The sequence below is a fragment of the Panicum hallii genome, chromosome 5 (genome assembly GCF_002211085.1).
Source record: "Panicum hallii strain FIL2 chromosome 5, PHallii_v3.1, whole genome shotgun sequence".
Lineage (NCBI taxonomy): Eukaryota > Viridiplantae > Streptophyta > Magnoliopsida > Poales > Poaceae > Panicum > Panicum hallii.
Window position 1 is genome coordinate 2,624,696 of NC_038046.1, and position 16,041 is coordinate 2,640,736.

The 16,041-nt window shown below is 51.4% G+C and overlaps 1 protein-coding gene across 1 annotated transcript; it reads left to right on the forward strand.

Moving 5' to 3' along the window:
• Positions 1-10,435: 10,435 nt before the first annotated feature.
• On the forward strand, positions 10,436-14,431 carry LOC112895842 (CBS domain-containing protein CBSX6). Its single transcript, XM_025963841.1, has 2 exons — positions 10,436-11,150; positions 13,167-14,431. The coding sequence occupies exons 1-2, from the start codon at positions 10,828-10,830 to the stop codon at positions 14,059-14,061; spliced, it is 1,218 nt and encodes a 405-aa protein (XP_025819626.1). The 5' UTR covers positions 10,436-10,827; the 3' UTR covers positions 14,062-14,431.
• Positions 14,432-16,041: the final 1,610 nt, after the last annotated feature.

A 16,041-nucleotide genomic window follows, 5' to 3' on the forward strand; every position in this document is an offset into this window, starting at 1 on the left:
TCCTTGCGTTCACCTTTAAGTTCCAGATCCGGCAATCCCTCACCAAATAATCACCTACCTTAGGGTATCCCTAGGTAGGCCGACGGTAAAAACACCGACAGCTAGCGCCCACCGTGGGGCCGATCGTCGCGATCATTGGGCGAATTTGAAGGACCTCTTCATCAACATCAATCCACTCAAGGTGGTGGTGAAGCGTCCACCCATCAGGGAAGACTTAAAAGTGTTACTTTATCAGTCCCAGGAGGCTGATAACACTTTTATTACATCAGATGGTACATCACCGTACAACTCTTCGCGGTAATGGGCAATGAAGCGCCACTGTCGCGAGGATTACAACAAAAACCCATACCACTACACTAACTACGAAAAGGGGATCATCAGAGTCTTGCGCCATGCGGAGCTCCAACGGTGACCTCACCCACAGGCAAGACTGGGTGCAGGACGGAACCCTACTCGACGTCTTCTGGAATATAGTCGGGATCTTCCACTGTAAAAGTAAGAACGGGGTGAGTACGAACGTACTCAGCAAGTCCAATCACACCCACGGAGGGGACATAACAGGATTAAATGCACAGGATAATCCAAGGATAAAGTTACGGTTCATTTGCGGAAACACAATTATATGCAGGGGTTCGTTTTAAAAGCACTTTTCAAAACAAGTTTTCCAGTACCAAGGGGGCACACGATGTTGATCCACCCGGATCCAAGTTTCAAACCGCTACCGGACTCCCCGTCCGCCGTAGCACACGGCACAACCGCCGGATACTTTCCAAACAACTCACACCAGCTCAACCATTCCCAGAGAGAAACACTAGTTATGTGACCACACCGTAACTTGCCCAGTACCATGTGCACGGCTATTCGAATAGATTTTAACTCTGCAGAGGTGTGCAACTTTACCCACAGGCGGGGTACCACAACACGAACACCTTAGTGCCGGTGCAGATCCCATCGAGGTCCTTACCCACCTTAGCTAGACCTGACTAGCCACCACAGGATCTATCAAGGGGTCATTCGACCTGTCACCGAGGTTTAACCGGGGCATAAGTCACACAGAGCTTATCCCTTCTCCTTGATCACCCGTTGCTCCCAGCCCTCCTGATGGCTATCAGACTAACTAGTGGGGTTAGGCCAAGCCGTTGCCCATACAACGGTCAAGTGGTTTGCACGACAGGAAGCTAGGTGAGATGACACATCAACTCGGTCCTTAGGGGTGACAAGATGGATGTCTCTCTTCCACGCTCAACCACACAGGTACGAGCACACCAACGGCATTTCACACAGAAATGCCATCCATCCCGTCTAACTCACTTTTCAAAATCACACTTTATCCCTTCCCTCACACACGCATTTCCTTTATAAAATCAGGTGTTCAAGGTATGGTTGTCACAACAAGGGTGGCTACCCTACCATGTTTACGGAACGTAAAACCATGCAATTTTATAAAACAGGCCACTGGGTTGTGTTTATAAAAACTAGGACAAAAATATGCATCAAAGGGCGGAATTGAACTTGCCATCGTCAAACCCTTGCGGGGGGTCCTGATCGAAGCACTGTCCCTCGGGTTCGGGGTCGCAGAACTGGTCCTCGGTAGCTTGGTCGCAGTCGGGAACTCCTTCGTTCACTCCGTGTCCTACGACGCAAACAAACAGACATACAATCAAGCGAAAGAACTAAAAACTTTTATCGTTGGGCTTGAATCGGAAACAATTTAGTTACGGAGTTAGGGGCGGTATTGTTGGGTGGTTTCTTAATGGCATGGCTAAAACAATACTAGAAAGGGTGTGGTAAAGTTTCGGGTCGATCGGAGGTCGTTTCGCACATAAAATGACGAGTCAAAGACGGTTTCAGGGATTAAACGGGGGTCTAGGGGCTTGTTCGTAAACTTTCTAAAAATAGAAGGGCCTATTTGTAAATCTTAGAAACATAAGAGGCACAACAAAAAGTGCGAGGGATCTACTTGAAATTGACTTATATCATGGGGGGGTCTAGTTTTGGAAATAGCAAGGAGAGGGGGCTCATTTTGCAAGGTTGTAAAAGGGTGGAGGGGTCCCTAAACAAATAGAAGGGGAGGGAGGGGCCTAAGGGCAAAACGCCCCTTCTTCCTCCTCTCCCGTGACAGGAAACAGGGGAGGGGGAACAGGGGCGGCGGCGGCGAGCACGCCGGCCAGCCAGGGCCAAAGGGGCGGCTCGGGACAGGGGGATGAGGGAGAGGGGGGCGCGGGGAACCCATCCCCGGCCTCACCTCGGGCTGAGGTGGTGCGAGGTGGCCGGTCGACAAGGAGGGCGGCGGCGGGCAGTGCGGGCCGGCGGGGCGGCGAGAGGGCTTAGGAAGGGAGCTGGAGAGGGGGCGGTGGAGGTTGTAGGGGAGGTGGCGGCGGCGCGGGGCCTATTTATAGGCAGCCGAGCGGGCGGGCGGACGGTGGCCGGCGGGGCGGCTCCGGGCGGCCATTAATGGCGCTCGGGTGGCAAGGCGCCAGCACCGAGGCGGCGTTGAGCACGTGGGGGAGGAGGGGCCGGGGACTGCGCGGCACAGGCGACGGCGCGAGCGGCGAGGCGGGGCGCCAGTGGCGGCGGGGCGGCGGCTGTGCAGCGCATGCGCGCGTGCGCGTGCACGGCTCAGCGGTGCGTGCGTGTACGGCTGCGTGCGCGGCCGGGGAACGGGGCGACGTGGCTGGGGGTCGGAGGCCGGGCGGCGGGGCGAGCGACGGACGGCGCGGCGAGCGGCGCGGCCACGCGATGCACGCGCTGTGCGCGGGCCGTGCGCGACGCGGCGCGGCCGGTGTCTGGCGCAAGGGGGAACAGGTGCACGGCCTGGGGAGGGGGCGTGCGGGCTCGCGGCAGGGGAAGCCAGGAAAGAAAGAAAGAAAGAAGGAAAAAGAAGAAAGGGAAAGAGAAAAGAAAAAGAGAGAAAAGAAAGAAATGGAAGAGGGGAAAAAGAAAAAGGAGAGAAGGAGAGAGAGAGGGGGAGGGACGCGTCAGCGCCGGTCGCGGCGGCGACCGCGGCCGGTCCGCCACGCGCGCGGGGTTCGCGCGCGGCACGAGGAGCGCCGGCGCCAATCGCGGCGGGCGGTCGCACGTGAGCGACAAGCCATCGATGCGGAATGGAACGACGATCCGGTTAGGGTTAGGGTTTCGATATTGAACCGTTTTACGAGTTACTCTAGCGCGTGAGCGGTGCGGGATGTGGCGGTGAAACGGAGGGAGTCAGGGTTTTACGACGGGTAAATTTTCGGTCAGGGCACCTTAACGCGTAGTTTAAATTCAAAATTTTCGGGATGTCACAGGTGGATTGCTACTTCGTACATATGCATCGGCAGATCGATTCATCGAGTTCGAGATCGGATCCTTCAGCGAACGGCTACATCAACCTCGACTACTCGGCTCGACTTTACCTCGCACTGCAACGTCGATGCACCGCGGCGCCGACCTCGACGACCCGGTTCAACTTCGGCTTGTGCCGCAATGTCCGCGCGCAGCAACGATGAGTTCGACTACTTCGACTTCGCGAGGAGGCTCGGCGGCCCGCTAGTGACTACTTCGACTTCGCGAGAAGGCTCGGCGGCCCGCCGGCGATCACTTCAACTTCGCGAGGACGATCGGTGGCCCGCCAACGACTACTTCGACTACTCATCTCGACTAGAAACTAGTCGAGGGCGTGCCTCACAGCAACGACTACATCAACTACTCGGAATCGACTCCAACTAGTCGAGCTTCATCAACAAACCGTCGCAGCTCCATCAACAAGCTCCACGGCTTCATCGATATTCGTCCACAAATCAAGCTATGTGACTTATACCTTTTTTGTCTTGTTATTCACAAGATCGGCTCTCTTTTTAGGTACGCCTCTCGACGGGAATGAAACCCTCGGGGGCTGCACCATGATCGACTACCTATCTGTGTACATCTCTCGACGGGCATTGAAACCCTCCAGAGCTACACTTCGCTGACTACTTATCCGTGTACATCTCTCGATGGGCATGAAACCCTCCAGAGCTACACTTCGTCGACTATCTTTTGCGCACTGCGCATCCTCTTCATTGCATGACGACTACTTTCTGCTCGTTGTCTCCTCTTAACGGTCGCTAATCTACTCGAGTAGCAAATGTCTTAATCCGTGAAATCTCGAGTCTCCAGTCATGACCTAAGTGACCCGTCCTGTATGAGCGAAGGCTAGAGACCTAAGCAACTTGTACATGCTATGGGCGAAGGCTAAACTGGTGAACATAAAGGGTGGACTACTCGGGAGATTTAAATAGCCTAAAAAAGAGCTCGACACAGCAATTTTTACACCGAATAAATTTTGGTGTCTTCATATTATTACTGAGTACTGTTCGGTATCTTCGTATTATGCTACATAATGTATGCATTGTCTTTTTTCAGATCAAGCTTCGGCAACAACTCTCCAGGCAGCACGACGTGCCATCACAGTTCCGCTAGTTCCCAGGCTCGGGGGCTGGGCGATGCACACTACTCGACATGGCTCCTTCAGCTCTTCTAGCTCGTAAGCTCGAGGGCTGAACGCCGCAAAACTACTCGAAGACGACTCACATGAAGACTGAGAGTGCAGAAGAAATCCTAAGTCACCGCGCGGTTAAATAAACCAGCGGGAGGCTCAATTTCACTGTGCAAAAGGCGATGAGTTTTTCTCAGGATTTCAGAGTAACACCAATGCCACTATTCTTGGATCCTTTTTCCAAACCTAAGGGTTTTGGATTCAAGACTCGGGGGCTGCAGGATACGTGTCATCGACTATTTATTTTTTTGAATATATTCGAAGAGTAAGCAAGGAAGATTAAGACTAATATGACCCTCAGCCTGATTTTTGATTCAACCTAAGGCTCGGGGGCTACTCCATATGGAGTGCGATTTTCCATCGCACCCCATACAAAAGAAGACTTGAAGCTATTCGGGGCATGAGCATCTTATAGTCTCAATGCAACCAAGAAAATACTCAAAAAAGACCTTGAAGACGGAGTTTCAGAAGAAGCCGAAGACTACTTCAGAAGTACTCGAAATGCCTGCAGTACTCGGCTATGAAGAGCTCGGGAGCTTGTTAGGGATAGATCCCCTGGGTACCGCAAGGAAGCTACCCCTGAGAAAAAAGAAGTCTAATTTCTATTAGGATTCCACTGTAATCCTATTAGGACTCATATCTTGTAATCCTACTAGGACTCCTACCTTGTAATTCTACTAGAAATCCCGTCCCCTGGGATATATAAAGGAGGGCAGGGATACCTAGATAGGCAGAGAGAACCAACAGAGAGTAGCCAATAGGCAACTCAACACCCAAGCGCAGGGCACAATATACAACACCCCAAAACAGGACGTAGGGTATTACGCTACTCTAGCGGCCCGAACTTGTCTAAATTTATGTCTTATGTCCTTGCGTTCACCTTCAAGTTTCAGATCTGGCGATCCCTCACCAAATAATCACCTACTTAGGGTATCCCTAGGTAGACCGACGGTAAAAACACCGACACGATGGTCGGATGTTTTTAACTTTTTTGAGAATTTCTCTATTTAGAGTGCCCATCAAGTTTTATCTAGGTGGTTTCACTAGAGGCTTTAAGATCTAAAATTATACCATTGTAGATATGTACTAGTATGCTACGCATAGCATAGAACTAAACTATTCCAAGTGGTGGAGCACTGGAGCTAGAGAACTAGTGGATCTCCAAGATTGTAAGCTTAGGACCAACTAAGATGTTTGGAAGTGCATGTACTATAGTGGCATTCTGTTTTATCATCAAGTCATTGTTAAAAATAGCTCGATCGGTTCATTCCGGTGGTCACTCCTCTGCCGATAAATGGAGCAGCATTCTTTTATTGAGCCATACTAAACGCCTCTCAAGTCACTCCACGACCAGTCGACCACCACAGGCCCCAACTTACATGCAAGTATACAGGTATTCAACAATATTTCCTTAAAAAAATAATGAATGCATCCACAAATGGCAACTCTAGCATAACAAGAATCAAATTAAAAGGTTGTCCAACATTCAACGTGGAAAACCTCAAGACCATCACTGGTCAAAGCATTTCACATTTTCCACCAAAGAAAAAGAACTTTATGCAAGATGCCAATAATTGCTCGTAGAAATTGTTCTTCAATCACCCTCTTGTATCTTCGCTGCCGTCTCATCCTAGATATCGGAGCGAATCATATTTGACCCCACTCGCAAGAGCCATTTATTGCGTTAGAGTATCTAATTACTGTATTTCTAAACATAAAACTGAAGTCTTTTTTTTTAAAAAAAAGGATGGTAAGAAATTTTCTGAGCAAAAATTTGATGAACTGATGCTCCAACTGTGTTTCCAAGACCATGTTGATGTCCAAAGTAACAATTCCTCGTGAGTGTTGACAACCGGACCAACTAGTCGAGTGACATAGGTTTAAGGTGTCAAATCCATCCTTGGTTACAGCCAAAACTTTTCAAATCTATGTAGCAGATAAGCATATGATACTTAAAAACGTCGCCCTTTCAACAAATTACTAACTAGCTGCCACATAAATTCTAGAGAAATGTAATGGGGGAGCAGTTAATCAGCTGATACACCAAGAAAGCGAAGTTTATTAGTACAAAATTTCCTTGTCAGGTTCCGTCGGGTCCTCCCCTCTCTCTGTCCTAGTAAGCTAGCGGAATGGCGACAGGGCCGGGGGATAGACCTTGACATTTTGGAACCACGCCCAGGTGCGACGTCCACCCACGACGCCGACCGAGCGTGGCGGGACTTGCTGGCGAGATGTGCCTGCGTGATCTTTGGGCACGGGTCACGGGGTTCTGCAGTTAGCAGAGAGCAACATCGATGTTAAATTCCCGGCTCAATTCAGGCTTCAGGCGTCGCTCTCGTACGTGTCGTACCGTATCCTTCACGTGAGATGCTGGTCGTCTCTTGTATTTGGGTCATGTAGCATACCTAATTCCGTTGCAATCAGGTATTAAATTTATTTATTTTCACAGATCAAGGGTAATAGTACTTGTTATGCAGATACTTTTGTTGTGTTTGTTCAAAGTTCAGAGTTACCAACAGGCCATAAGAAATCTGAGCTTTTTGCAGGTTACTTTCTGAATGTTAAACACGGAAGAAAAATTAAATAGTATTTTTTCCCCCTGCAGCTGCGATGTCAACTGAGACTGTCCTACACGATACGGTGCACAGTTAACGTTGCCGGTAAGGACGCCCGCGCGGCAGGTAATGGGAAGCTAATCCAATTCGAGGACCTTGTTGCACGCCTCCTATGTCCTATCCTTATTATTTTTACTTACAAGAGACGAAATTATCATGTTGACGTGTGGAGAGTTAGCAGTGTTAGCACACCGGAAACCTGCCCCCATCATAGACCTGCCGATGGGTCCAACAGTGTCAGTCCCAGTAGAATTTCAGAAGAGTCTGTAGTGAATAATATCCTCATAGGTGTAAGGTGTTAAGAGGCCCAACAATCACAATTGGGCGGTGGCACGCTACAATAACGCTGGCTGCTGACGTGTACCTTCTTGTCCCCATCTCCACGCTTAAAATGCGAAGGACAAAAACAGAGGAACCAACTTGGAGGAGAAAATTTCAAGGTGACATGGAAAAGGCATGGTGCAATTATACATGGCTATAATGCTATACGCCCGTCTGACCGTCACTTTTTCTCACGGACAAAAAATACACGAATTGTCAAAAAAAGGGGGGAGAGGAATACAAGCCCGTTCCTGATTGGTGCTAAACAGAGACGACCCCATTTTCCAAAGAACAATAACTGAATAAAATTTAAATATCTAGTCTAGAATTAATAAGGAGACACATCTTAATGAGATGGGGTCTCCATTATTGAAGCCCACAAAATAGCGGGAACAATTAATATTCCGATACCAATACCATACTGAATCACCTGAAATAATTAACAGGCCGTATTTTCTTTTTCTTGAGACCGAGATAATAATAGAGGACACGTCGCACAAGCACCGAGTGATCTGCACACACGTCGCGTCGGCAATGAAAAAGAAAGTCGACGGGCTGACGTAACCGGATCGAGCGTTCGGCGGACGGGCATGCAGCTGGAGTGGCGTTCTGCCCGCGTCTATCGCGCGGGCGATCCGGGGGGGCAGGGGCACACGAGCAAAGGGTGCCATGCTCCCATGCCGCATGCTAGCCACTTGCATGGCGTGATTGGGGCTGGATGATTTAATAGGCAGGTGGGTCTTGAGCGACGGAAAACGTCCTGCTCGTCTACATGTTGTGCTTCCGCGTCAGGTGTGGATGCATCGTGTACGGAGCACGCCTCGTAATAGGATTCGAAGGCCAATCGACAGTCGCCTTGTGTCGAGTCATGGCTCGTGAATGATGTGATGGTCAGTGAACAAACTGCGAGTCAGGGAAGAGGGTGGCCGGGACCCTGAGCTGAAAAGATCTCGAACAGTAGCCCGTTCCACCTGACTGTGGAAAGCCGGAAAATGGTGGCGTTGGTGCAGTGCTCGGCTGCCGGCAGGGGCTCGGGACTCTTCATCCGCAAGCTGGCGGCTTTCATGTTGCCAACTGGTCGTGATCAGATCAGGTGATGTTTTTTATCAAAACATTAGCAGCATGACTAGTGCAGAAGGTGTATCCTCATCAGTCCTCGAGTCTAGCTAGAACTGAGAGGCCGGCATGGATTTCTGCATGAGGCCCACAGGCCTCCACCAGCGACCTAGTGCGAACCAGCCCATCGGAAAGCCCGTTCCCAGTGTGAAAACCGATATAACGGGCCGTTTTTCCCGCGGCATGGCAGCTCATACCGCAGCCCATTTCCCGCGCACGCGCACCAGCCCAACCCACCCCGGCGGTAACCAGCAGCCGGAGGCGACGCGCCCGCGCCCGCCCGTCGCTGCATCCCCCTGCCTGCGTGGCGGCTGCGGCGCGTCTCGCTCGACGTGCCGCCGGGCACGTCAGCCTGGTGGCGTGTGGCCGTCGTCGTTTCGAGCGTCGGGCCGGATTCCCCACAAGGACACCCCATGGGATGGGATCGCCGTGGCGTGTCCCCAGCCACTGCCGGCCGGTTTCTAGATTCCACCCCCGTCCGGCGGGCACTCCATTGACTCCAAGGCACACGCCCGGGTCCGATCGACGGCGATCACCCGTCCGTGGCCCACCACCGGAGCACACTCCGGTCGCCGCCTATCGCCGTCGTCCTTGCCCTGCCCATGCCGCCGTGCCTCAGCTTGCCTCTAGCCAAGCCACGCGTTGAGGTTAGGTGAGGTCTCGGACTCTCAGGTGGCCATGATGGTTGCCGGAGTTCTCAGAGAGTGGGTCCCTCCTCGGCAGATCCATGACAAGTCAGCACGGCCGGAAGAAGAGCGTCCCTTCGGTGCGCCGCGGGGCGGATCTCACACGACCGGAACTGCCCCGATCACGCATGATTGCACGAGTCCACGACGGTGCAGCGCCGGTCGATTGGTTTCCGCAACCAGACCAAACCAAGCCGGGTTCAGACTTGTGATTGGCGATGCATAAGATTGGGCGTGCCAACGAATTGACACGTCGGATGGATCATTGCAATCGAGCAAGAAGACGATTGGACGATTTGTTTCCAATGTCCTCGGATCATACGTGATGCCATCTTTTACTTCTTTTTAGCGTAGCAAGGAGATAGACGACCGCTCTGACTTAAACATCGTCAGGCTAACGGAGACAACAAAACGACCGAAAACGATAGGTTTTAGCAAAAAAAAAAAATCAAGTTGACGTTCGCACGTGGGTTTAAAGTAGTATGTCCGATGAGAATGTCCGGAGACCAACTAAAAACATGCATTTTGACGTACATAAATTGTCCTACCGGTGCTAACGGAAACACATTTTTTTCTGGTGGCGTGCGGATCCGCCCTTGACAGTAATCATATTTCAGTCTCTGACAGTAATAGCGCCTTTTGTTACGGTAATATGCATGGTGCCATACATAAATTGTCCTACCATCCTTTCAAAAAAAAATCATTTTCTGGTGGCACACAGATCCGCCCTTAGAAGTAATCATGTGTTTCAGTCTCTGGTGATGATAGTTTAGTTTAGTTTAGTTTTTTGATGAAAATGATAGTTTTGTTTGCCATCACTCCAGCACTTTGGTCGATCGTTTGTATTGAAATTGTTATTGTTTTTATTTTCCGAAGCATTCTCTAAGGCCGTTAAACAGGGGGAGAGAGAGAAAACAGGCAAGAGTCTGCGATCACGATAACACGATGAAAAGGGAAAAGGTCCTAATGGTACATTCACCGGTAGAAACGTACACCAACCTCACGAAGCAAGAGGAGCGAAAGCTCCAGAACCATGCCGTGTGAACTTCTAACCAATCATCATCAAGCTGTTAAGCAAATCAGCACCCACTCCATTCCTCGCTGGACCGCCAAAAAAGAACAAAAAAGAATTTGCAAGCGTCCCGAATCTTAAAGCTGCCCACCCACAGGCAACACACCCTTTGTCCCTTTTGTCATCAGCTTCTCCTCTTCCCCTGCGCGGCCACCCCCACCACACCGCACTTCCGCGAAGCGCTCGGCCGTGTTTCTCTCGTCTCGCTCCCTCGCATTCGCATCGCCCCCTCCCATCGTTCGTTCACCGGAGCGCAGCGCTCGTCGGACTCCGCCGCCCGCAATTCCCCCCTGCCCCCGGCTTTTAATGGGCTTTCCCTCCCACCGACATGGCCGGCGATCCCCGCACCCGCGCCGCCGGTGACCGCCCCGCCTCCCTCTCCCTCGCCGCCGCTGCAGGAGGTGGACCCAGCCCCAGCCTCGGCCCCTCCAGCCTCCTGCTCCACCTGCTCCTCCTCCACTCGCTCTTATAGCCCCGCCCGGCACCCCCCGCGCGCCCCATATGGCCGCCGTCTTCTTCCACCACGTCGTCGGCGACCTCACCGTCGGCAAGCCGGAGGTCGCGGAGCTCCACGACACCGACACGCTCGACGACGCCGCGCGCGCCATCGCCTCCAGCCCCGAGGGCGCCGTGCCCGTCTGGCGCCCGCGGGCCACGCCCGACGACCCGCCGTCCGGGGCCAGGTTCATCGGGATGATCTCCGCGCTCGACATCGCCGCGTTCGTGGCCGCCGCGGGGGTCGGGGACCGGGCCATGCGGGCGGTCGTCGGCGAGGTCGTGCAGCCCAACTCCGGGCTGCTCAGGGAGATCGATCCGGGTACCAGGTGAGGTCTCTGCTTGATCCGCGGTTTGTAAGGCGCGATCTCTTCTAGCTGCAGTCCTATACCCAGAAAATTCGGTTCCGAGTGCGTGCTTCGACTGATTCGTTACCATTGGGATGCTTATGCCCGATATCTAGAATCTAATCATACGCGGTAAGTATTGAACCGATCAATACGCGCGCGATTCCATGTGTTTTCACTGATCCGTGAGCAGAATTGAATCTTCCCATGTTTTGGCCGCTGAATCATGTTCAACTAGTGCCTTTATGTGTTCTATCTATCTATAGGCATCTCTCAGGGAAGCAATTACACGTCCTATGGACTATCTATCTTCTAGTTTTTTTTACTACGGCTCCTGCTCTGCTGGACCACTGTTTTTTACTGCTTCTGCGTTAGCCTTTTTAAATTTGATCTGATGGTTCATCTTTGTCTTTTCTAAATCGTAGTAGTAGTTTGACCTTTCGAGGAAGATGTGGGCAAAAGTTTGTTCCTGAGTCCATCTCAATTTTTTTTTAGAGATCACATGGGTTTGTAGTTAATTTACTCCTGCGATTGGTGTTCCATTCCTGGTTGCTCTTGCAGAATGCAAATGCTAACTGACTACCCAAGCTGCCTACCTTCCTCTTTTTGTCATGGATTTTGAGGGTTCATAAAATCTGTTACGTCATGTTGCAGCATTTCTCAATGTAGTCCACATCACATTATGGATCATGTTGATTTTGAGGCAGCATTAAAGAATGCTGAGTCAGCATCTTTTAGACAAACAGTTGAATATGACTTCCATTTTGCTTTAGATTTGATCTTAAGATTCGATATGAACGTAGAGGTCTCTTTCAGGTCTTCGATTTGTTTTCTATATGCGCCTTGATGGCCATGTAGATTTGATCAGTCGTCATGGTAATAAAGAACAACCTGAAAGAGCAAACATTTAAACAGTCATCAATTTCTGTTACAAGTACAATTTATGAGAAGAGTTGGATGGAACTTTTGTATGGAATAGACGTAGCAATATAATTTCTTTTGTTATAGCCCTTCCTTCACAGATTCCTCAAGCTTTCGTTTGATAAGCAAAGCAAAGTCATCAATGAAAGGCAATCAGCTATGAGTGTAATGTAGAGGTGTTTGTTCACCACAAAGATTATTTAGTTCATCACGAAAATATCTTACTCAGACACTATAAATAGGTAGGGCAGTTCCATTTGTGCTCACATGCATCCTACTTCTTGCACTTGTAAATTGAGATGACATGGCTTGAATTTATCACTTCTGAGCTTATATCTTCAGAACAAACTGGCAACTGAATGGTACAATATCAGAAAACAAACAAAAAAAACTCTGATATTTAGTTAGCAGCTACAAATGCGCAATGGTGGAACTGAATAAATTTCAGTATATAACAGACCCCAATGATCTGCTGGGCTGTGTAAGTTTTCTTCATGAAACGCAAAACAGCATTTTCATGTTGTAATGTGATGGTGACAACTCCAGTTGTTTGGCATGCTCTTCCAAACTCACACAAACCGGATGGGGTTTCATGTGGCACAGAACTTGTCTTTCTGATTTTGTTTGCCTAAAGAGGAACAAAGTGGGGACATGATTCCATTTCACAATGTAATGTCAGAAACAGGAAGGTAACGATCGTGTGGAAGGCTGTACATGCTGTAACCGATACATGATTAAATACTGTAACTCAAATACATGAACCCATGAGTGCATGGCAAATGCAAGGCAGTCCAATCACGTGTCAGTGATTTTTGGAAATACCCAGAAATGGGCAACAGCTCATATTCTCACAAGTAACCAAATAGCTCAATTGCAAAAAAGGAAAGAACTTCTGAATGTTTACACAACCTGAACCTGCATTTCCCGTGATGTTTTCTCTGTTTTAGAAAAGAGTCTACTCACGCCATATTTCCCTGCATAGTTTTTTTTCTTTAACTTTTCAATAAGTAGATTCTTTTCAAATGTATTATGGTCCATACTGCCTGTTACTCAAATAAGTTTCTTTTGTTTTCCAAGGCTGATTGATGCACTGGAGCTCATGAGGCATGGAGTGAAACGCTTCCTTGTTCGCAAGAGTGGGAGCTGGAAAGGCATTACCAAGAGGTTTTCAGTGCTTTATAATGGTAAATGGCTGAAGAATGTGGATTCGACTTCTCCAAACGCAGCCAGCAGCAGCAGACAGCTGTCCTCATCTATGGGTTTTGCAGACAAGTTTTGCTGCCTCTCAAGGGAAGATGTTCTCCGGTTTCTAATTGGATGCCTTGGCGCTCTTGCGCCCATTCCACTGACTCAGATATCTTCCCTTGGAGCCATCAATCCACACTATAGTTATGTGGAAGCATCTGCGCCCGCCATGGAAGCAATTCAGAAGATCCCTCAGGACCCATGCGCCGTTGCTGTAGTGGAGACGATGCCAGATGGAACTCGTAAGATACTAGGAGACATATCTACTTACAAACTGTGGAAATGTGACTATGTTTCAGCAGCATGGGCGCTGGCAAACCTGTCAGCCGGGCAGTTTGTCATTGGCGCTGATGAGAATGGATCGATGTCCATGTCTGTCCTCCCGGAGCCTCCTGTCAGCCCATCATCACCAGTGGAAGAGATCAGTCCCGGGCGCTCACCCAGGGTGAAGAAGTTCAGCAGCAGGAGCATCGGTTTCCAGGCGAATCAGATGTCGGCATGGCGGATGCGAAGCTCGTTCCACCGGGGCAGGAGCACGCCGCTGACCTGCAAGAGCTCGAGCACCCTCGCGGCGGTCATGGCGCAGATGCTGTCTCACCGGGCCACGCACGTCTGGGTGACGGACGTGGAGTCGGAGGAGGATGGCCTTCTAGTCGGCGTGGTGGGCTACACCGAGATCTTCAATGCCGCCACCCGGGGCGCCTGCCCCAGCCCGACAACGTCTTGATGGCTTGATGCACTGCACCGTATTGTACAGTAGACTGTACTTGGTTGATCCGTTGGTGGTCGCCCCCGGGTGCACGCTTTGCACGAACTGTAAACTGTGCTTGGTTGATCTGTTGGTTCGTCTGGAGAGTTTTAGATATTCTTGGTCTGCATAGCGCAAGACTTGGTGGTATATTGTTGCATTCATTGGACGGTTCAAATAAGGATTGGGACTTGCCTGGGAGTCCACTCCGTTTTGCATGCTCCACTGCAGCTGCCAAATGTACGTATGGATGCTACCTTCCACTTTCCGTGTATAGAGTATAGTTGAGTTCCTGTGCATACTTTGAATCTGATGTGTACAAAATGCAAAGTTCCACAGTTAAACCTTAGCCTGTTTATCGTTTCCATCAATACAGGAACACGCAGTGAAAAAATTGTACTGGTAAGAGAAAAGGACTGAATAACATACAGCTCTCAGTCTCAGCTGGCCGTATTTGAAAAGGAAAAATGCGAGGACTTTTGGGCCGTTCTTCTCATGTTGTCTGGCTCGGTCCGAGAGCTTGGGCCGTCGGTTTGTTCTTGTCCTTCGTTTGTTCGCAAGCAAAGCAATTCTGAATCTCCTTCTATTTGTGACATGACACCTGCCGTCGTACTTTCTGCTTGTTCAATTGAAATCACTCCTACTACTTTTGCCCATCCATCTCAAATGAAGATTTCTTCTTGATTTGCGAAAGGCAGGTTGGAATTCACAGAGAGGTTCAGGCTCACCAAGTCACCGGTCACCGGCAGGCGGCAGCGTACGGTTCAGCGCAGGCACAGCACTAGTCAATGCACGGAGTTGGCACATCGCTCGAGCCGTGCCTTCGCCGACGAGCCGAGACAAAGCGAGGAGACGGGCAGAGCCTACACTTGTCGGGCGGAGCCGGAGCAGCGTGTCCTACATGCACGCACGCACGCGCAGGCACATCGCGATCTCGGGGCCGGGCGCCTGCGCCGGCGTGGATGGGATCCGGATCATTCGCTCCGGGTGCTCTTGTCCTCCCGCCTCTCTAGTCTCTATCTCTACGATCCGTCGCCGCCAGCCTCGGTTTCATCGACGGCACCCGACCCCGGCTGTGGCCGCCGCCCGCGGCCCGCGTGAAGACAAGCGCTTGTTTTTACCGGCCAGGGCGTACGCTTCTGCCCCCGCGGCGCGCCATTTTGGCCTCTTGCTGCTGCGGGGGCGGCGACCGCGCGCCAGGCACGTCCCGCGCCCACGCAAGGGCAGCGGGCGGGCGGTGGCTGGACACTGGACTTCCCGCGGCGCGGAGCCACCGCACACCTGTCACCGGGGCGCCTCGTGTCCGTCCGCGGTGGCTGGCTGGCTGGCACCCGCGCCGCGCCGCCGCCGCCAATCGGCCAGCGCGTGGCATGGGGCTGCGTGCCGTGACCTCGGCGAGGCCGTGCCGAGACGTGACGCGACTGCCGCGCGGCCCGGAACGGGAGACGACGTCCGGTGCCTTTGGCGTGGCACTGCCCGCCGCCCGCCACCTACTGCCACCACCGCGCGTCCCGACGCTCCCCTGCGTCAGCGCGGGTACTGTACTGAGGCGAAACTGGCGAAGCGAGACGTGCCGCGCCGTGGCCCGTGGGAAGGTGCACGGTGGCTTGCTGCGCTGGTGAAAATCTACGTTTGGCCCGGCCGTGAGGATTCGCAGGGATTCTCGAGGGGAATCCCGGTGGTGCCCACCTGCGGCTTTTGCCCACGAGCGGGGGTCTTTCTGAAGTGATCTCCTCGTTAAACCAAGGCAGCACACTTACCTTTCGGAAATCTTGTCCAAAGGCGATCTTGTCTAGCACTCGACCGGAGATAATTATCCCACCCACCCTCGCTGACACGTTTTTCTCCGTTCTCCAAACGTTTTATTCGCTCTAGAGACAGCGATTTTCCTGCAGATATGCAGAGCGGCCACATATTGCTCAGTTACACTTGCGCACACTGTTTTTCTAGGGAGATGCC